Source organism: Monodon monoceros, unplaced genomic scaffold, assembly GCF_005190385.1.
Source record: "Monodon monoceros isolate NGI ecotype Baffin Bay Population unplaced genomic scaffold, NGI_Narwhal_1 Super_Scaffold_11, whole genome shotgun sequence".
NCBI classification, from domain to species: Eukaryota; Metazoa; Chordata; class Mammalia; order Artiodactyla; family Monodontidae; genus Monodon; species Monodon monoceros.
In genome coordinates, this window is record NW_021703767.1 from 131,576,137 (window position 1) to 131,597,360 (window position 21,224).

Sequence of the window (21,224 nt, forward strand, 5' to 3'; positions counted from 1 at the left end):
CTTCTTTTTGTTTTTCTTCCATTCTAATTCTTTTGTTGGTTAATAATTCAACTAATTGTTAATTGACAGTTCAACTAAACAATTGCATTTTCATAGTTGATAATATTTACATTCTGTTATGTAATTGTAATAAAGTCTTTTGTGCTTGTATAGACTGATTCTGAAAATTCAAAACAATTTACATGATTAAGAATGTGTAACTTTTATTGACTTTAGAGCCAAGTAGTGCTCTATATTTATAACTGCTTCACCACAATTCTAATGCCATAACTCCTTTATCACTTGATGAGAATGTTCATAGCATCAAGGATTCTTTTTTCTATCGTCTGCAAACTACTAAATGCACATTTTAATTTATATCATTTTTACACTATGACTTTCTTGAACAACTTTTTTGTTTGTCATGGAGTTTCAGAGTTTTTTGTTTTCCTTTTAGAGAGAAAAGTAATATACCTTCCTCACTTTATATTATCTAGCTTCTTTCTTACCAGTTTTATCTATTGCTTGTAGTCTGTTCCATTTTTCTTCTTGATAACATTTTCGAAGTTTATTGACCTTTAGGTCTAATTTGGGCTGATTAATTTCTAGCTCTTTACTAGCTATTATCCTTTTTTCCCCATTGAATTCCTGGGTTATATCTACCATTTTGTACATTCTACATTTTCTTTATTTTTCTGGAGTACATCCCTAAGTACTTTCTTAGAAATGTTTGCATGGGAGGTAAACACATATAGTCCTGGCATGTCTCAAAATGACTTATTTTTGTTTTCTTATTTTATTGACAGTTTGGGTATAAAATTTCTCCCATAACCTTGAAGGTATTGCCCTGTTGTCTTCTAGCCTACATTGCTGCTAAAGATCATCTGATGCCAGTCTGATTCTACTTCCTTTTTAGGGAATCTGTATTTTTCTTTCTGTAAGCTCATAGGATCTTTTTTTCCCTTGGTGCCGCAGAATTTCTTGCAGATTTGCATTGGTGTGGGTCTTTTTCATCTATTTTGCTGGGTAGGAAATGCAGCGTCCCTGCCTGGATTGTTGCTCGATATATTTGACTTTTGATTAATTTTATTGTTTTACTTAATGGCATTTGTACTTTCAGGTATAAAACAGTCATGTAATATTGCTTCTCTTTTTCAGGTGTTGCCGCCTATGTTGGCTGGCAAAGCTCCTCAATTCTCAAACCCCTGTTGCAACAAGGTCTTAGTGATGCTGAGGAATTTGTTATTGTGAAAGCTCTTAATGCCCTTACCTGTATGTGCCAGTTAGGGCTGCTGCAAAAACCCCATGTCTATGAATTTGCCAGTGATATTGGTAAGTTTTTGTTTCTCAAAATTAGGATGGGAAAATTAGGGAGTGGTAAGAGAAATAACAACTGATAGGGCATTGTAAAGTTTCTAGGCAATCTAGAGTGAGATTTTCAGCTTCATTGTCCCTGTTGTGTGTGTGTCTGTGTGTGCACACCCATGTGCATGCTTATGCCTGCATGCTTGTATGTATGTGAGCGACACGTAGGCACACACACAGGAGCACTGGCCCTCCAGCCCAGGTTGGGAAATACACCTTTGTTTCAATCTGTAGTTAGGTCTTGATGATCCTTGAAAAATGAAGATTTTTTTTTTCTTTTGAAACACAATGTGCATTAAGTCTTTAACTGCTCTGAAGAGTCAGCTTATGTTTTTGGACACTTGACCATTAATCAAGTTGAAACTGGATGTGGAGGATTGTCTGTGACTTCTGTCATTGCACTGATCTCCAGTTAAGCATTCGTAGTATTGACGTTACTACTGTTAGTAATTTTATTAAACAATGAAAGGAATTAATTCCTTGACCTTTATAACAGTTATCTAGGTCCATCAACTTAAAGTTCAGAATAAGCAAACAGGTACATGTGACACATTGTAAAATTAAAAATATTAGAAGCTCTTAGTCTTCTTAACACTTCATTTTAAGAAAGTAACCAATGTATTGATAAGATTGCAAGTTGGCTTTGTACTGAGAAGATGTGAAATCTTAGGAAATTGCATTTTTAGATAAAATACTTTATTGCTGCTGAATGCTTTGCCAAGAAAATTTATAGAAAGACAAAATTAGTTAGATTTGGTTAATAGGTTTTTCTTGAGGCAATCCTCAGAGAAAAAAGACAAAGGAGTTTTTATTTTGATAGTTGAAATTAGATGGTTAGATAGTAGAGAGGTATAAAATGTCTGGAAGTTTTTAGGCATGAATGTAGCTTTTTAAAAGAAAAATTTTGTGGAAATCTGAGTATATGTAGGTTTCTTATTTTGTACTCTTAATATTTATAATCATTCTTTTAGTTTGTAACACTAATTTGGTTTGAATTTTTTGATGATTATGTTAAAAAAAATGACAAATTTAATAGAAAAGTTTTGAGTATTGGCAACATAATCATGATAAAAATCTCTATTACACTGAAATGATTTTGATTTTTTGTGTAAGCTGCAGAGTGCTAAACCTTGAGGGAGTCATCTCTGTTTTCTTCTTAATTTTTAAAAGAGCTAATAGCTTGGGAAACAAAAATTATTAATATAATGAAAGATGTTAGAATGTTTTTTGAATTTCTTATCCTGTGTAGTGTAAGGCAGACGTAGAAAGCACCCCTTTTCATAATAATAAAGAGAATATGTATCATCTTAACACACATATCTTGCTGCCTGGAATATTTTCCTGCTCATTCTCATTGTGTGAATTCTCACATCAGTGTTTTCTTTTTTTCTCCTGTGAAAGTGGCATTACCTCCTAAGGGTCGAGTTTTTCTTGCTTTCGACTTTGATTTTCTTCATTCTAATGAAAATCCTTTGTATATAAATATGTACTTGTATATTCTGATTTCACATAATACGTTCCTTCTGTTGCCTAATTATTTGGAAATTATTTTTGAGATTTAATATGGCATATAACTAGCATTTTATTTATCTGCAAAATGGATGTCCATCCATTTTTAAGCAAAAATTATCATAAAAGATAGTTTTTTACCCCTCCTGTCAAATTTTGCAGAAATTTTTCTGAGTCCTATGGGTTTTAGTCATTGGTCATAGGATGAACATATGGGGTCCTCATGTATCTTAAGTTTAGTATCAAAATAAATTATTATCTTTAGATATAGAATAAACCTAATGTGGTACAACTTTTTGGGTGTGATGCTCTCTTAGAACTGGAACTGAATTTGGTACTAGCTGTGGGGAGGAAAAAAACCCTTGCTGAGAAAAATCAAGCAAATAGTCATTTGTTGGCATTTTGAACTATTTAAAAGAAGAAAGTTTTTAATAACTTAGAAACACCTACTTACTTAAAACAAGTGATAAACTGTATGCATCTCTCTGTTCTGTCTTTATGCGTGGTTAGCCTGTTGTAGTGATTCTTAAAGGGAATTATGGTGGTGGTGGTGATTATCATGATTAAAAACTACACTCTTCCCACTTAGACATTGTGAAAACTCACCTTTCCATCTGCTTGTCCCCAGATAATTGGAAATGTATTGGATGTTTTATAGGAAATCCTCGATTCTGGTTTCTTGTATTTGGAGTCTTGCAGGTTCTTTGTATCAGTTAGCTACTGACTGATACAATAATGCTGTACAACAATCAACCACAAAATCCCAGTAAATCCTTCGGTCAAGTTCCCAGCATGCATCTGTGAGCTCAGTGGGTGGCTCTGCTTTAGGCCTTGCATCTCCCAGACGCCTGTGGTGATTGTGGTTTATCTGTCTCATTCTGGGGCCCAGGTTGGAGGGGCAGCAACCACCCAGGTTATGTTCTGGGTGATGGCAGAAGCCTAGCTCTACCACACATTTCAAGCCTCTGTGTTACATCTGTTGACATTCCATTGGCTAGAGCAGGTACTGTGTCTGAGACAAGAGGGAGGGACAAGAGAAGTACCCTTTGTACACCATGAGCACCAGGCAAGAGTGACTGTATAACAGAGATAACACAAAGAATTGGGACCACTAATTCAGCCTCATCTAGTGCCTAACTCCGCCAGGTCATCTTGAGTTTATTTCTTTTTTGGAGGTTTTTCAATGGTTTGTCCAGTCCTCATTTTCTCTGTTGTGAGAGGGAAACTACCAGCCCTCCCTTGTTGGCCATCTCAGAGGCTGCAGGGTGTTTATGAAATAATCAAAACCACCTCCATGTGTAGTTAGAAGAATTGGAAATGGGAGAACTTTGGAGACAGATATCTTGAACAATTTTCTTCTCTTCCCCTATTTATATAAGTAATATTAGCATGAAATAGTATTTTTTTAATCATTTCTTATTTTTTAAATTTACTTTTTATTGAGGTAACATTGGTTTATAACATCATTTAAGTTTCATGTGTGCAACATTATATTTCTACTTCTGTACACACTACAGTGTGCTTACCACCAAAAATTTAGTTTCTGTCCATCATCATTCAGTTGATCCCCTTTACCCATTTTGCCCTCCTCCCTGCCCCTCCCCATCTGGTAACTATTACTCTGTCCTCTGTATCTATATGCTTGCTTTGGTTTGGTTTAGTTCATTTATTTTACTTTTATTGTTTGTTTGTTTTTTATATTCCACATATGAGTGAAATCATGGTATTTTTCTTTCTCAGTCTGACATATTTAACTTAGCATAATACACTCAGGGTCCATCCACGTTGTTGCAAATGGCAAGATTTCACCTTTTTTTAATGGCTGAGTAATATTCCGTTGCATATTTATACCACATCTTCATCCATTGATGGGCACTTAGGTTGCTCCTATATCTTGGCTATTGTAAATAAAGCTATGGTGAACATAGGGGTGCATGTATCTTTTTGAATTTGTATTTTCTTATTCTTTGGATAAATACCCCAAAATAGCTGGATCTTATGGTAGTTCTGAATGTCGAGAAATTTCCACTCTGTTTTCCATAGTGGCTGCACCAATTTACATTTCCACAGTATATGAGGTTTCCTTTTCTACACATCCTTTCCAGCACTTACTATTTCTCATCTTTTTGATAATAGCCATTCTGACGGATGAGAGGTGATGGCTCATTGTAGTTTTGATTTGCATTTCCCTTATAATTAGTGATGGTGAACATCTTTTCATGTGTCTGCCAGCCAACTGTATGTCTTCTTTGGAAAGATGTTTGTTCAGCTCCTCTGCCCACTTTTTGTTTAGGTTGTTTGTTTTTTTGTTGTTGAGTTGTATGAGTTCTTTATATATATTGGACATTAACCCCTTATCAGATATATGACTTGAATATATCTTCTCCCACTCAGTAGGTTGTCTGTTTGTTTTGTTGATGGTTCCTTTTGCTGTGCAGAAGCTTTTTAGTTTGGTGTAGTCCCATTTATTTATTTTTGCTTTTGTTTCTCTTGCCCGAGGAGACATAGCTAGAAAGATTTTTGCTAAGACTGATGTCAGAGAGCATGCTGCTTATGTTTTCTTTTAGTGGTTGTGTGCTTTCAGGTCTTTAATTCATTTTGAGTTAATTTTTGTGTATGGTGAGAGATAGTGGTCTAGTTTCACTTTTTTGCATGTAGTTGTCCAGTTTTTCCAACACCATTTAAGAGACTGTCCTTTCTCCATTGTATGTTCTGTGCTCTTTTGTTGTCCACATGTGTGGGTTTATTTCTGTCTGGATGATGATTTACCTATTGATGTAAGTGGGGTGTTAAAGCCCTTTCTGTTACTGTGTTGCTGTCAGTTTCTCCCTTTAAGTCTGTTAATAATTGTTTTGTATACTTTGGTGCTCCTATGTTAGGTGTATATATGTATATTAATCACTGTTATGTCTTTTCAATGAATCGTCCTGTTTATCATTATATACTGTCCATCTTTGTCTTTTGTTACCTTTTTTTGGCTTGAAGTCTATTTTACTTGATATGAGTTTGGCTACATTCCCTCTCTTTAGGCTGTAATTTGGAGTGTCATCTTCCATCCCTTCACTTTGATCCTGTGTCTGTCTGCAGAGCTGAGGTGAGTCTCCTGGAGGCAGCATATAGTTGGGTCTTGTTTTTAATCCATCTGGCCACTCTGTGTCTTTTGATTGGTGAAGTCAACCAATTTAAATTTAGGGTGATTATTGATAGATGAGGACTTAGTACTGCCATTTAATCTTTTGTTTTCTGGTTGCTCTATATCTTCATTGTTTCTTTTTCCTTGTGTTTCTGTTTGCCATTTTGGTTTGGTGGTTTTCTGTGATATTTTTCTCAGTTTCCTAATTTTTTTTTTTTTTTTTGCGGTACGCGGGCCTCTCATTGTTGTGGCCTTTCCCGTTGTGGAGCACAGGCTCCGGATGCGCAGGCTCAGTGGCCATGGCTCACGGGCCTAGCTGCTCTGCGGCATGTGGGATCTTCCCAGACTGGGACACGAACCCGTGTCACCTGCATTGGCAGGCAGACTCTCAACCACTGCGCCACCAGGGAAGCCCCCCTCATTTTTTTAATGTTTCCTGTCTCTGCTCTAGATTTACGTTTGTGGTTACCATGAGGTTTGTATAAAACATCGCATAGGTAAAATAATCCTTTTTCTACTGATGGCATCTTCATTTACCTCTGTGGGTTCTGTCCTTTTCCGCTTCCCTCTTTGTCATTTTGTTGTCTTAAACGATCCCTTTTATGTTGTGAGTTTGTTACCAAATTGAAGTAGCTATAGTTAGTTTTTCTGCTTTCCTCCCCCCTTTAACCTCCTTTATTATGCTATAATAAAGTGTTTAAAAACCTGTTCTCATAAAGAGTTGCTATTTTCTGAGTCTGTGTATTTATCACCTTACTCAAAGTTCTATTTACTTCTGCCTTTTTGTTTCTGGTAGATGGCAGGTCTAGTGTTGATGAACTCCCTCAGCTTTTGTTTGTCTGGGAAACTCTTTATTTCTCCTTCATATGTGAATGATAACTTTGCTGGCTAGAGTATTCTTGTGTCACAGTTTTTATCTTTCAATGTTTTGAGAATGTCATTCCATTCCCTCCTGCCTGTAGAGTTTCTGCTGAGAAATCTGCTGGTAGCCTGAGTGGGGTTCCTTTGTAGGTTACCTTTCAAATTCTTTCTTTGTCATTGATTTTTGACAATTTTAGTATAATATGTCTTGGAGAAGGTCTTTTTGCATTGAGGTAATTAGGTGTTCTCTTAGCTTCATGGACTTGTATATCTGGTTCCTTCCCTAGGCTTGGGAAGTTCTCAGCTATTATTTCTTTAAATAAACTCTTTGTTTCCTTCTCCTTCTCTTCTCCTGGGATACCTATTAGCCTAATGTTGTCCTTCCTAAAGGAGTCTGATAGCTCTTGTAGAATTTCCTCAGTTTTTAAATATCTTATTTCTCTTTCTTCTTCTACTTTTAGATTTCTAGTTTTCTATCTTTGAGCTCACTAATTCTCTCTTCCATATGGTCTGCTCTATTTCCAGTGCTTTCTAATTGCATTCTCCAACTCGTTTATTGAGTTCTTCAGCTTCAGATTTCTGTTTGGTTCTTTTTTTGAGTTTTAGTCTCTTTGGTAAAGTGTACCTTCTGTTCATTAGTTTTATTCCTGAGCTCATTGAAGTGTCTCTGTGAGTTTTCTTGTAGCTCGTTGAGTTTCTTCATGACAGCTATTTGGAATTCTCTGTCAGATCTCAGTATTCTTTGACTTTAGTTTCTGGAGAATTTTCATTTCCTTTTTGTGGTACAGTGTTACTGTGGTTCTTCATGGTGCTTGATGAGTTATTCCTCTTCCTGTGCCTTTGAAGTAGTAAAAACCTTTCTACTTGATTGTAATGACTCAACAGGTTGGAAGTTAGAGGTCTTTCTCTTTGTTTTCCAGTAAGTGGCCCGACAGCACAGGTTTTTAATTTCTTTTACCTGAGCTGCCTCTGGTTATATTTGAGAGTCTACAGTTTCCACCCTCCACTGCCTCTGTTAGAGGTGTCGCCCTGTGACCTCATTATTGCTTCTTGTGCCTCTGGTGTTGTTGGTGCTTTGCTGCTGCCAGTGTTGCTGGCGTCATTGCCTGGGGCACCAGGATAGTGAGCTCTCCTGCCACGTCCAGGATCCTCTGAGTCCCAGGCTCCACTGTCACAGGGTGAGGGGGAGGATGGGGTGGAGCTGGGATTGCATGGGCATCTCTGCCGTGTCTGGAATTGTAAGGTTCGAGGGCTTTGCTGCTGTGGGTGGAGGTGTGGGGGGCCAGAGTTGTGGGTGCCTCTGTGGCTGGAGGGATGGGGTCCCAGGCCCCACTGCTGTTGCTGCCCAGTTACCTGTGATTGCTGCTGTGGGGGAAGGGCAGAGTCGTGTGTACACCTCCCCTGCTGTTACCATGTTCTCTGGGGCTGCAGGCTTAGCTGCCATGGTCAGAGGTCCAGGACTACAGCCACCACCTGTACTGTTCTCCTGGTTCTACCTCTGGTTTGTTCCAGTCCACCCACCTCTAGCTGTACAGATAAGTGGAATTCTCCTGCATCTGGTGTGTTGGGCAGAGGCACCTTTGTTGAGTTGTGGATGTTTTACTGGTTGTAGATTAAAGGGGAGACACAAAGGGAGCATCTCACTCCACCATGATGTTGACATCACTGTGATAATATTCTTATTTCTCTTTTAGCCTGAATTTCTTTTGAAATTTGTATACTCTAAATGCCGATGCTTTTACATCCTCAGAACAAGTACTTTTTTTTGCTTTTAGAAATTTGAATTTTACTCTAAATCAGGTTAGTTTGGATGTTTGAATTTTATTCTAAACTTACTTCCGTTAGTTGAATCATTGACTTTAGGTGTAGTACAGAAAATAGTTAAAATAAAAGCTGTGAAAAGATATTCATTTAATTTTCTTATATCTTAAACTCTTTAAGAATGGGCATCATATGTTTTCTGGCTTTTAGTTTCCATTCATAATGCCTTGTGAATGAATTTATGAGTACTGTATTTTATGTCATCAAATCTTTGCATTAAAAAGAATGTCAGTCAGGCGAAATCATTCCCTTAATTTAAGCTGTGGCTTGGAGGAGAAACAACTCAGTTTCTTTGTCCTTTATGTTGTAAATGGTATGTCCTTGGACTTTGTGGAGGTATTGGGTGGGGGAGTAATAGTTTGCTATATACTGTTGGGACTTTTTATGTCTCTCTCCAATAGTTTTTAACCTAGTCTTGTAAATGAGTATATGCCCACTGATCTTCAGCCCTGACTAAAAATATAACAATTTAAATCCTAAGAAAAGAGGTAGCTATTTTTACTCTTCTATGGTATTGCTGATATTTGTGGTAGGAAATATTATAATAGCAGTATGTTCACTTGGTTCAGTTTAAGCCCCAGGATAATTGAGTATATGAAGGCAACCTGATGGTAACATTTGGTATAATCTCTTTATCAATTGTGTTATAAGGTGAAAATTTGTTTATCTTGATAGTGTGAGACTGTTTATGAACATCGTTTAATCCATACCTTTTTTTCCCTCTTAGCCCCCTTTCTGTGTCATCCCAATCTGTGGATACGCTATGGTGCTGTGGGATTTATCACAGTGGTAGCTCACCAAATAAGCACAGCTGATGTCTACTGCAAACTGATGCCTTACCTTGACCCATATATTACTCAACCAATAATACAGGTATGCATGTTCCAACTTGGAATCCATCTTCCCTCCAAACTGTGCCCCTTTAAAGAAAGGTTTAGAGAGTCCTATTTTTATTTAAAATTTTAAAGATTTAAATTGGGCTACAGCATTTTCACATTCCTTTCAAGCTAGTTAATGTTAATGGAACAAACACATTGGAAGGTGAGAGAAGTTCAAGAGACTTACATGTACATCATGTTGTACGTAACGCAGCGCTTGGTAGTTCATCCTTTTTCCTTTTGTGCAGTGTTGTAAAGCATCTGGTATTAAGTGAAATATAGCAGAAACGTATATTAATGGACCTGCTTTTGTTATAAAAGTATAACTGATTTCAGTCCAACTCCACATTTATAATAAATTTGAAAAAGGATTTTTCAGAAGTTTGTTTTTGGAGCACTAACTGGTTCTGTTTTTTGTTTTTTTTTTTTAAATCTAATGACTACCCCACCCCTCTTGTTCCCTCCCTCCCCCCACTTACCAAGCAGTGTAGCACTTGATGATAAACTTTGGGTCTTTGGTTTGTACAAGGCAGTTATTTACCAGTTTGTCAGTGTTTATACCCTTCATTTTGCTGGACAGCCAACTATCAAAATAGATATTTAAATTGAATGGACTGTTGAGAGATGATTCTGGCTGTTAAAACATCCTAAAATGTCCTATTTTTTACTAAAACTCTAATTTTGCTTTTGCAAATTGCCATTCCTCTCTAGCTTTCTCTTACTTGTATAAGCCCCAGTGTGCCTTCCCTATGGTTGGAGAAAATGGCCTTGGATATCCTCTGCAAACAAGTGGCTTTGACTGCCTTCGATCCTTACTTTTCATAATAGATTAATCCAATTTGTGAAATCATCATTCTCTATTTCATAGAGTTTGTAGATTTTAAAATTTTTATCCCCCCCAAAATTTATATATCCGTGAAAGATGGATAATATTGCTAGAAAATATGTCCCCCCTTTTTGAAGTTTATTAAGGCTTCCTTGGAAATCAGGTCTAGAGATTCCTACTACTTTGACTACATATTGTATTTAGAAGTTAGGCTCTTAAACTCATAATGAAAGAAAGAGAAAGTGTTTCTGGGATTGAAAATTGCATGTGTTTGTAATAACTTTTAGTTGTGGCTTACTAAAATAAATCTGATATATAAGTGGTTTGTTAGAAATCACCATTCTCTTTGTTTTCTCAGAAATTATTATTATTATTACTTTTTGCTTTTATCATTGTTTTATATTTTGAAAGGCCAGGCTCAGGAGTTGAGAGACTGATTATATGCTTCATAATTTTTACCTTTCTGCAGTTTGGATTAGACAAAAGATACCTTTTTATGCTGGTTTCTACTGGCCAACTTACCAGGTAGTTAAATATATCTAAAGAAAGTCCTCTTGGTTACTGTTTAGTAATGCTCATCCTTTTTATTGTAAGTGCATTGGCAAGGAGAATATTCTTGGGGATTAAAAAAGGAGGGATTTTATGAACTCTGTGGAGAGAGTAATGTTTTTTAGAAGTGGTTGAAGCTATTGGGAAAACCTGATGACTGAAGGGTGGCCCTGTGGCTGTTGAGCATCTTCTCTGGATCAGTACTTTTGGCTACTTGACCTGTGAACTGCAGGTACTTTTTAGATCTAGGAAGTCATCTGACATTTTGGGATCTAGAAAACTTGGGATCTAAACTTTTCTAGTCTGAGTATTTATTAGTAGTATTCAAGTATGATAGACACAGATGTCTACTCAGATGCTAACAATGAATGAAGAAATACCGTAGCTCTCTAAAGGTCACTGGTACTCTTTTTTCTTCTAAGCAAAAATTGCAGATATTGATATCTCCCATTTTCTTAGGAAATGAATATCTATGTTAACTTTACACAGGTTATGTATTTATTGAATTTGAAAACAGATGTACTCTATGTTGTCTCTTTGGCTGATTCTTTTTATTTTTCTAATATAGATTGAAAGAAAACTTGTTCTACTCAGTGTTTTAAAAGAGCCAGTAAGTCGTTCTATATTTGATTATGCTTTGAGGTCTAAAGATATTACTAGCTTGTTCAGACATCTTCACATGCGTCAGAAGAAACGAAATGGGTCTCTTCCTGACTGCCCTCCACCTGAGGACCCTACCATAGCACAGCTTCTGAAGAAATTGCTCTCACAGGTTGTATCACCTTTCTGAAATCTTAACATTTAAATGCAAAATTTATAAAAACATTGAGGTATACATGTCACTCTTAAAAATGTTTAAAAATATTTTGATTAAGTTGTATCATAACAAATGAGTAAATAAATCTGGCAGATATGCATTTGCTTTGGTATCTAAGACATATTATGATGATGATAAGGCATTGGATTGAGCTAAATAAAGGAATCATGAGAGACCTAGTAAGTTTTTTTGTGATTACTGGCTATGTAAATGAGGGAAAGAGTAGGTATAACCTTAGATTTAAGTAATATTCTTGATTGCATTTCATATTTCATCAAAAATATAATGAAATTCAGTTAAAAGGAACATTACAAAACACAGATGCAATGCAGAAAAATCCTGGTTTATTTCAATTCGAATTTAGAGAGTCTTCACTATGTGCAAACAGCTAAAATAACTGGGGTTTGTAATGCGTCTTAGATTGAATAAACCAGCAGTTTACTGCTATATCTTAAAAGTCTGTGAATTTGGATCCTTTTAACAAATCTCGTTAGAATTAGGAAGTGATCTTTTTATTATGCTTGGCGTTGGTAAGTCCTCTTTAGAAATATTAAATCTAGATTCAGCATCCTGTTTTAGGAGGGATGTGTGGATCCTGGAGAAGACAAGGTAGGAGTGAAACTGGTTAGAAATAAAGGCTATGGTTTCTGAATAAATGTTCTTTGAGACTTAAGGTGAATACTGAGGGACACCTGACTGTCCTTAAGTCTGCAGGACGTCTTGGTTAAGAGAATGAGTATCAGTCATTGTCTTGTCTAAGAGAAAAGAAGATGAGAAAATACTTCCATCGCAGAGAGAGAATTGGTCAGCTTTGGGCTGTAAATCCTTTCATGTATTGTACTTGTTACTGAATGTACAGTGCTGTTTGATGCCCAGACATTGGTTTGGGTGATTGAATGTTGGGATAGGCTTCTGTGGGAGGCTGGTCAATAACCATCTTGGTTCTTTTAGGTCTAAGTTTATCTGGAAACTAGAGCTGCCTCTGAATGTCCCTTCTAGGCCAGTGGCTCTATTTCCTGTATTTCAGAGGACTTCCCTTTGATGTGACTTGAATTGCCAGAGAGCTTTTTCTTTGAGTTTTCTTTTAACATTGGCTTGTACATTAGATGTATTTTCCAGTTTATGGAAAATTGGGTATTGAATCACATTTTTCAGTTGTTTCTCCTGAGTAAGTAATCCTTAACAAGATTTCAGCATGCAGTAAAAACCACCCCAATTTAGATGTTTCTTTGAGCTTGGGTGGTGCGATTCTTTGTATTATTCTCTCTCCTGCAAATCCTGTATATTAAGTTGAAAGCTTCTATACTGAAGTTTTCTCTTCTTTGTAAGTCATTAGTTACTTCAGGGAGCCACTGCAGTTCCTAAAACTTGCTTTTCACCTTGCTGCGGGTGTCAGTTTTCCATTGCCATGGGTAAAAGGAGGGAGAGGGACGGGACAATTTCTATAGCCTTTCTACTTCCTGCTTCCTACTGCTCTTCTCTCAAACCCTCCCACCATTGCTGCTCCCTTGGTGCCAGCCCCCATCACTGGTGCCATGATGAAATCACTAAACCCACTGACTTGTATTCCTCTACATGTCAGTGCTTGATGTATTCATTCATCTCTCATTTGTATGAGTGGAAAAGGGGAATATGGAATTCCCTGTTTTATGTTGTTTCTGTGAATAATAATCTTAGGAGACTCTTCAGGGGCAGGAATACTCTTTATTAAGGTGTGGTTGCTGCTGGTGGAAGGAACAGCAGGCCAGAGTATCCGAGGTCTTCAGAAGTAACAGCACAACACTGGCTTCCGTTGTTTGAGGACATACAGTGAGTCTATACCTTCTATATTGTGTGACTGTCCTTGAAATAAGCTTGAACAATAGTTAGCACCATTTTATTAGATAAGAACACTGAAGCTCAGCAAGCCTAGTTAATTAACTTCCTGTGTGCACACAGTTCAGTAAGTTTCAAAGCTAACATTGGAACCTGAACCTGTCTTTACTCCACATGCCCCTCACTGTGCCATCTTGCCTCAGAATAAACAGAGGACAGGGAGCTAAAGCTGAAAGGCTTGCTTGAGTTTTATGTGGACTTAGGAAGAAGTCCTTGGGCGGCTCACCTCTTCCAGCCCTTTGCGAGCCCTTTCTCTGCCTTTCCTTCTTTTTGGTCCCTGCACTACCGAGTTTCTTGGGATTACTAGAAGAGGCTTGGAGCCAGGGGGCGCTTTGGAGGTAGGAATTGAATCCTTTTCCCAAAGTCAGGGATACAGAGGGAAGAGGCATGTTTTTAGCCTCCGCAAGTGGGAATTCTGAAACCTCCTGCAGAATTTTTTTTTACTTGGGGTTCTGCGGTGCTCTTTAGTGTAGGACCACTTGAGGACACTTGAGATACAGTGTGAGTAAAATAGGCCTTTCCAGAGCAGCCTAGCATTGTTTCTGTGGTATGTTCAGAGCACCAGATAATAGACTTAAAGAACACTTTTGGAACATGTGGGAGTTGGAATCTGCCTATACTCCAGATTTTCAATAGGACTTACCATCTGGAGATGACAAATGGCAGGGCTGTTTTAGATTGATCTCATCTATGAGAGCTCCCTGGTTTTTTTTTCTTATTTATTAAATCAGACACTAATACAGAGTACAAAATGATTTCACTCCTTACTTTAAAAAATGACAAATACTTGACATTTTAATCTTTTAAATGTTTTTAATTAAAATTTTTTTGACTGGGTAGTATAGACACAAGGTGTAAAATTGAAAAGGTATATAAGAAGATATATAATAAAACATAAGTATAATAAAATGTATAGTAAAATGTAAGTTTTCCTCTAACCTCTGACTCCTGACCATCCATTTTGCATTCTCTGTTGATTGTGACTTTTATGCTGTTGGGTGCTGAATCCCTTTATACAGTTGGCCCTCTATATCCATGTGTTCGACATCCATGAATTCAACCAACTGTGGATCGAAAATATTAAAAAAAAAAAACAACTCCAGAAAGTTCCAAAAAGCAAAACTTGAATTTGCCTCATGCTGGTAACTATTTACATAGTTGTATTTACAACTGTTTACATAGCATTTACATTGTTTTAGGTATTATAAGTTATCTAGAGATGATTTAAAGTATATAGGAGGATGTGTGTAGGTTCCATGCAAATACTACGCTGCCATTTTATATAAGGGACTTGAGCATCTGTGTATTTTGTTATCCACAGGGGTCCTGTGGATGGCTGTATAGTGTTAGATTTGTTCTACAGTTAAAGTTACTTGGAATTGGTTTGATCCTGTTAAGCCTTGTTATTGAGCTTTGTTAGGGCAGATCTAGAGCAACCTTGGGTCAGTGGCCAATTTAGCTTGACTCCTAAGGACTTGTGAGGACATGATGCTGTGTCTGGTGAGGTCTCTCATCTCTGGCTGGTAGGAACATGAGTGATCTCCAGCCCTGTGTGAGCTCTGGGATTGTTTGGCTTACTGCTTTCTGGTTGCCTTTCTCTGGTCCCAGGTGATCCTGTTCACACACATGTAGTTCAGCACTCAGTGGAAGGCTGGAGGAGCCCTGACCATAGCTCTTGCTCTGTGCCGCGTCCCCCTTCTCCAGGTCTCTGCCCCACACATTTAGTCTTTTGGCTTCCTGGAACTCTGATTTGTCTCTTGAACGTGGCTTTATTGAATCCTATTTGAGTTCCATGGCCTGGAAACTCTTCACAGAGTAAGCTGGGACAGTCATAGGACTCACCTTTATCTTGGGGAATCACAGCCATGTGCTTCCTGTTTTCTAGTGTCTGAAAGTGTTTCATATTTTTTTCTCTGGTTTTAAAGTTGTTTAAAATGGGAGGGTAAATCTTGTCCCTGTTATACATCATGGCCGGAAGCAGAAGTCTGAGGGCACGTTAATGGACTCACATTAGCATTGCACTTTGCTGGGCTTGACCTCTGGTTAGAGCAGAATCTCCCAGCTTGTTTTGCTTTTTCAAGATTGTCTTGGCTGTCCTTTGTCCTTTGCATTTCCATATACATTTTCCAAATGATGTGTCCAAATATTTCATCTTGTCACTTCAATAAAAAAAATTGTTGGTATGTTGATTGAGATTGCATTGGAACCTATAGGAGAGAATCAGATCTTGACAGTGAGTCTTCCAGTCCATGAACATGGTACGTGTCTTCATTTAATTAGATCTTTAATATATCACAATAATGTTTTATGGTTTACTTTGTAGAGCTTTATGCATCTTTAATTATAAATATTTTGGGTATTTGACTTTTAATGCTATTATAATTGGTATATTAAAAAATTGTTTTTGCAGCTGGTATATAGAAAAAAATTTGTTTACTGATATTGTATCCAGCAACCTTGTCTGACTTAGCAATTCTAATAACTTGCTTATGTGCTTCTTTTGAGTTTGTACATTCACAGTCCTACCATGTGTGAATAGTAGTAACAATATTACTCATTTTTCCCCTATGTGAATCCTTTTGTTTTCCTTGCCTTATTTAAATGAGGAGGATCTTCAGTGTAGTGTAAATGGAATTTGTGATAGTGGGCATTCTTGTCTTGTTTCTCATCTCAGTGGGAAAATTCTCAACATTATACTATTTAGTGTGATGTTTGTTAATAGTTTTTTTGGTACAATCTTTTTATTAGATTAAGGAAATTCTCTTCTGTTTCTGGCTTGCTAAGAGGATTATTGTGGAAGAATGTTAAATTTTATCAAATGTCTCTTCTTTATTGAGATCATTGCATGTTTTTTTTTTATATTGTTAATGTGGTTAACTATACTGATTTTCCTATGTCATATCAACCTTTTATACCTAGATTTTTGGACTAATCACAACTTAAGCATATTATATTTATATTTAAATACACTTTTATTGTAAAATACATAAAAAATAATAAACTCAATTTAAATAATATAAAGTAATATAAATATTATGCAAAATGTTTTTTTGCAGTCTGGATTTCGTTTGCTGATACTTATTTTTTTTTAATTTTTTTTATTTAGACTCATGAATGACTTGTCCTTCAGTTTTCCTTTCTTGTAATTGTCCTTGTCAGGGTTTTTTCTTTTTTTGATGGTGCACTTCTAACATTTTTTATTGAGATATAATTCACACACAATAAAATTCACTCTTTGAAAGTGTACAATTCACTGGTTTTTAGTGTATTCACAAAGTTGTGAAACCATCACCACTGTCTAATTCCAGAGCATTTTCATCAGCTAAAAAGAAACCCCATTCCGGTTAGTTGTCATTTCCGCATTTGCTTCTCCCCCTGGCAACCAGTAAATCTACTTTGTGTTTCTATGAATTTGCCTGTTTTGGATATTTCATGTAAATGGGATCGTACGATATGTGACTTTTGTGTCTGGCTGCTTTTGCTCTGCAAAATATGTTCAGAGCTCCTCCATGGTTGGGGTATCTCTCCACTTCAGCCTTCATTATGGCCTTATGATGGCCTTCCCTTGTGTGGACTAAAGCAGAGCCTCCTTGTGAGCTGAAACATAGACTAAAAAAAAAGAGTAGAACTCTTACCACAGCTGTCAGCTTGTCTAGGCAAATTTTAGGAGAAGTGTAAGTAAATGAATTTCAGGTTAATATTGGAAAATATTCAGTCAAGGATCCCTTATAATTATTGTATCACTACTTTAATGTTATTTTAAGAAACAAGGAATTTCTTAGCTTTCTGACTTTCTAGAGTTTATGTCCTCTTGTGCCAGCAGATTGTGACTATTATCTTAAACTCCAGTTTTAGAGGGATTTTATATCGAGGCCTTAGGGAATTGTCATTTTATTGTTTTTCGTTTGCATAATAAAAACATTCTAGAGGAGTCTGTGGATGGTTGGAAAGTTAAGAAAATGCAGAACTGTCCATGTACCAGAATATTTAAGTTGCACATTGAATTTGTTATTTAAATTAGTATTCTTTAGCTGTCAGACAATTTGAAGTGTCTTGGGTGGATTAACTTATTAAAATTTGATAATAACCGTATGAGATGGGTGCTAGTAATTATCCTCATTTTATAGATAAATAGAGGTCCAGAGAAAGTGGGTAGCTTGCCCAGGGTCATACAGATTGTAAGTAATGGGGCTGGAATTTGAACCGAGGTAACCTGACTCCAGTCATTCTGTTACCCTGGAATGCTGGTGGGTGTGTTTCTTACATTTGCCTGTCAGTCCCTGAGGTGTGCAGAATGCTTTATATATCAGAGTGCCTTCACAACAGTGTCACACTGCGTATTCTCAACACATCTAGGGACCAAGTTGAAGTACATACACTTTCTTTTGCTTCATATTATATTTCCAGAATTTTTGTTTAGATACTAAATGTTTGTTTATTCAAAGTTATATATTAAAGATCTGCTAGTTACCACGCACTGTATTAAGTTCTTTGGAGATTTCAAAGATGAATTATATTTGAATGTCGCCTTTTAGAAAGAATGTTAAGATATAAATCATGATACAAGGTGGAAGATGCCACAATAGAGGGAGAGTGTCTGGGAGATCAGAGTTATGAGATGTTGTTCTTTATTGATAAATTTCTGTTTCTCTTGCCTTTACTTGCTTCATTTTACCATTCTGACTCTGAAAGTTTAAACTGAGTGGTTTGACCCTTCAGCTGTTAGTCATTTTGAGGCCTGATATTACTTGCAAAAAAAAAACCCCTAGGACATATGGTTTCATTTGGTTTTAGGGAATGACGGAGGAAGAGGAAGACAAACTCTTGGCACTGAAAGACTTCATGATGAAATCTAACAAAGCAAAGGCCAATATAGTGGACCAGAGCCATCTCCATGATAGTAGTCAGAAAGGTGTAATTGACCTGGCAGCCTTAGGCATAACTGGGAGACAAGTTGATCTTGTTAAAACCAAACAGGAACCAGATGACAAGCGAGGTTAGTACATTTATGTGTGTGTGTGTTTAGCTTGTTATTATTAGTTATTTCATAAGGCTAGTTTTAGCTGATCAGTAGTAAAACTAAAAAGTCACATTTCCCAGATATAGAACTTTCAAATATAGTGAGTGACTCCATTACATAGCAGGAAGATTTGGGGGAGGAAAAGTGGAGAAGTGGGCTAACAGTTAAGAAATTAAATAACCTTCCAAATTCACAGGTCTGTATGTGTCAGAGTCAGAATTCAAACCAAAGCCTAACTCCAAAGCCCTTCTCTTGCTTCTGTGGAAGTATATGATTGAAGGTGAAATTCTGTTTTTTAGTCCTTTAAACACCAACCCAAGGCCAATAGTCCATATGAAATGAGGTAAAGTCTCCTAGCTTGTCGCTAGTAGGTAACGCCCAGTGAATTGAAAAGAATAGTCTTGCAAAGGAGAGACTAGAGACACCTTCACCATTTGAAGTCTTGAGATTTAAAACTGTCGGCTTTTGTGACAGTGACATTGACTCTGTGTGAGGGTTTTAAGATCTCACGCATTCTTCCTTTAACCCTTTTTGGAGATACACTCACTTCCAAGCACATGGATCCCTCTATTTTAAGATCCCTTTATTCCAGTATCAGATTTTGAGGGCAGCTGACGAATTACATTTAAAAAAACTTCTAACTGCTGAACTTGGAATAAAGTATTTGCAACTTAATTATTAATGGTTTGCAGCCATAAAATGTAAAGTATTCATACAGGTTAATAAGAAAAACTGCAAGCATCCGAAAGAAAAAATACAAGTGATAGAAGAATAGAAATACACATGTTTGAAAGGTCAACAATTAAATGAATGCAAATAGAAATGAGATGCCATTCTCTGCCTATGTGATTAGCAAAGACTGATGCCTGTGTTAGCAAGGGGGCAGGGAAATGGGCATTTTCACTCACTGTTGGTGAGATTATAAATTGAACATATTCTTTTTTTTTTAACTATTTGACTCACCATTGGAAATTTCTCATAGAAACGCTGACAGACATGTGAAGAAATATGTATAAGAATGTTCTCAGTGAAAAAGGAAATAATTGAAATGTCCATTAATAGGAGAATGGTTAAATGTTCAGCTGTATTAATTAATTAGGAGAAAAAGCAAGTTGTGAAACAGTATGTATTATTTAATTTTTGCAAAATAATATAGTAATATATCATTCAACTTTATAGTTTATGAGGTTTACAAAGTTATGGGAGCAATTCATGCTACATATTGGAATGCCAAAACTTTGTTACTTAGTGTACTTTTTATAATCAGAGTTTTTGAAAAAAGTGTTTCTCATCTATCTGTAGTCAGGAGGTGACCGTATTGCAATTGACTTTTTATTCTTTTTTTCCCCCCATGTAACTGATGCTGGATATAGAGAAGTCATATTTAGCAGTGTGGTCAGTGACATTTGAAAAAGTTGTTTTTGTTGTTGGTTCTTCAGATAAAGTGGTTAGTTGAAATTGAGCTAGCCTTGGGAAACTAGGAAGCAATTAGGTCTAATTATTAACACTGTTGAAAGAGTGCATCTGTCCATCTGCCCCAGAGATGAAATGAGAGCTAACAAGTTTATATGTAAATATAAATAAATTGGCTGTCATAAAGAACAAATAGCACATGAAGTCCATTGCTGTCCCCCTCCCCCCACAAAGAGCAATAAAAGCACGTATTTGTTGTAGATTATTCTGAATCTTTTTTCATAGCTAGAAAACATGTAAAACAAGACTCAAATGTAAATGAAGAGTGGAAAAGCATGTTTGGGTCACTGGAACCACCAAGCATCCCACAGGCCCTACCTAAAGGGAGTGACCAGGAGGTGATTCAGGCTGGGAAGCCGCCTCGTTCCGAGTCCTCTGCTGGCATTTGTGCCCCTTTGTCGACTTCTCCACAGGTATCATCATCCAGGCAGTAGAGCGCCTTTTGTCTTTGGATCCCGTTCTACTGTTTTGTATGTTTAAAGGCTGTGTACTGTACTGGAAAAATCAATACAGTGACTTGTCCTTTAGGGAGGATCTGTTTCTTTCTAAGAGAGGTTTATCTTTAACTTTATAGCTAAGGGGAGGTCTAGTATTGAAAGCACCAAAAAGGTCTCGTTTTAGAGTACTCACCAATAAAGTGGTCTGAAACTGTGGGTTGAAGATGTCATTATGAACTGTTATTCTAATTAGACTGCAGTGAACCTTTAAAATCTTCTTATTCTTCTTCTAATATAACATAATTATATCTGTAAAATAGCAAAAATACTTCTGGGAAGAAAAGGCCCAAGTTTGTTCTGTGTGAGAAATGTCATCATGATTTTGATATATTTGAAGTAAGTTTGTAATTTGAGGTAACTCTTTCCTAGCCAATTATATTTTAATTGAAAAATATGAATTGAACCAACTGATAAATTAAAATTCTCTTCAGTTAAATTAATGAGGATTTGTTAAACATTATTGCTACACTGATAATTTTTTTAAAATATAGAGTCCTGGAACTTGTGGTTAAACTGCATTTAAACTAGACTTTCATTGAAAAAAATGTCCTTGTATTTAAATGGATTTAAAAATTGGTACATTAATAAGGACAGAAGGCTGGTGTAATGAATAGAGAGAAC

The 21,224-nt window shown here is 36.6% G+C and overlaps 1 protein-coding gene across 5 annotated transcripts in view; it reads left to right on the forward strand.

The window, feature by feature from the left end:
- The window catches only part of PIK3R4 (phosphoinositide-3-kinase regulatory subunit 4), a 73,345-nt gene that overhangs the window by 21,324 nt on the left and 30,797 nt on the right, over nt 1-21,224 (forward strand). For all 5 annotated transcript variants that reach the window (XR_003792348.1, XM_029214540.1, XM_029214541.1 and 2 more), the window contains 5 exons: nt 1,138-1,311; nt 9,396-9,541; nt 11,490-11,693; nt 18,408-18,609; nt 20,332-20,519. Coding sequence is in view for 4 of the 5 variants with exons in the window: in XM_029214540.1 (XP_029070373.1) it covers nt 1,138-1,311; nt 9,396-9,541; nt 11,490-11,693; nt 18,408-18,609; nt 20,332-20,519 (914 nt within the window). In the remaining variant the exon portion in view is untranslated. The remainder of the gene's footprint in view (nt 1-1,137; nt 1,312-9,395; nt 9,542-11,489; nt 11,694-18,407; nt 18,610-20,331; nt 20,520-21,224) is intronic.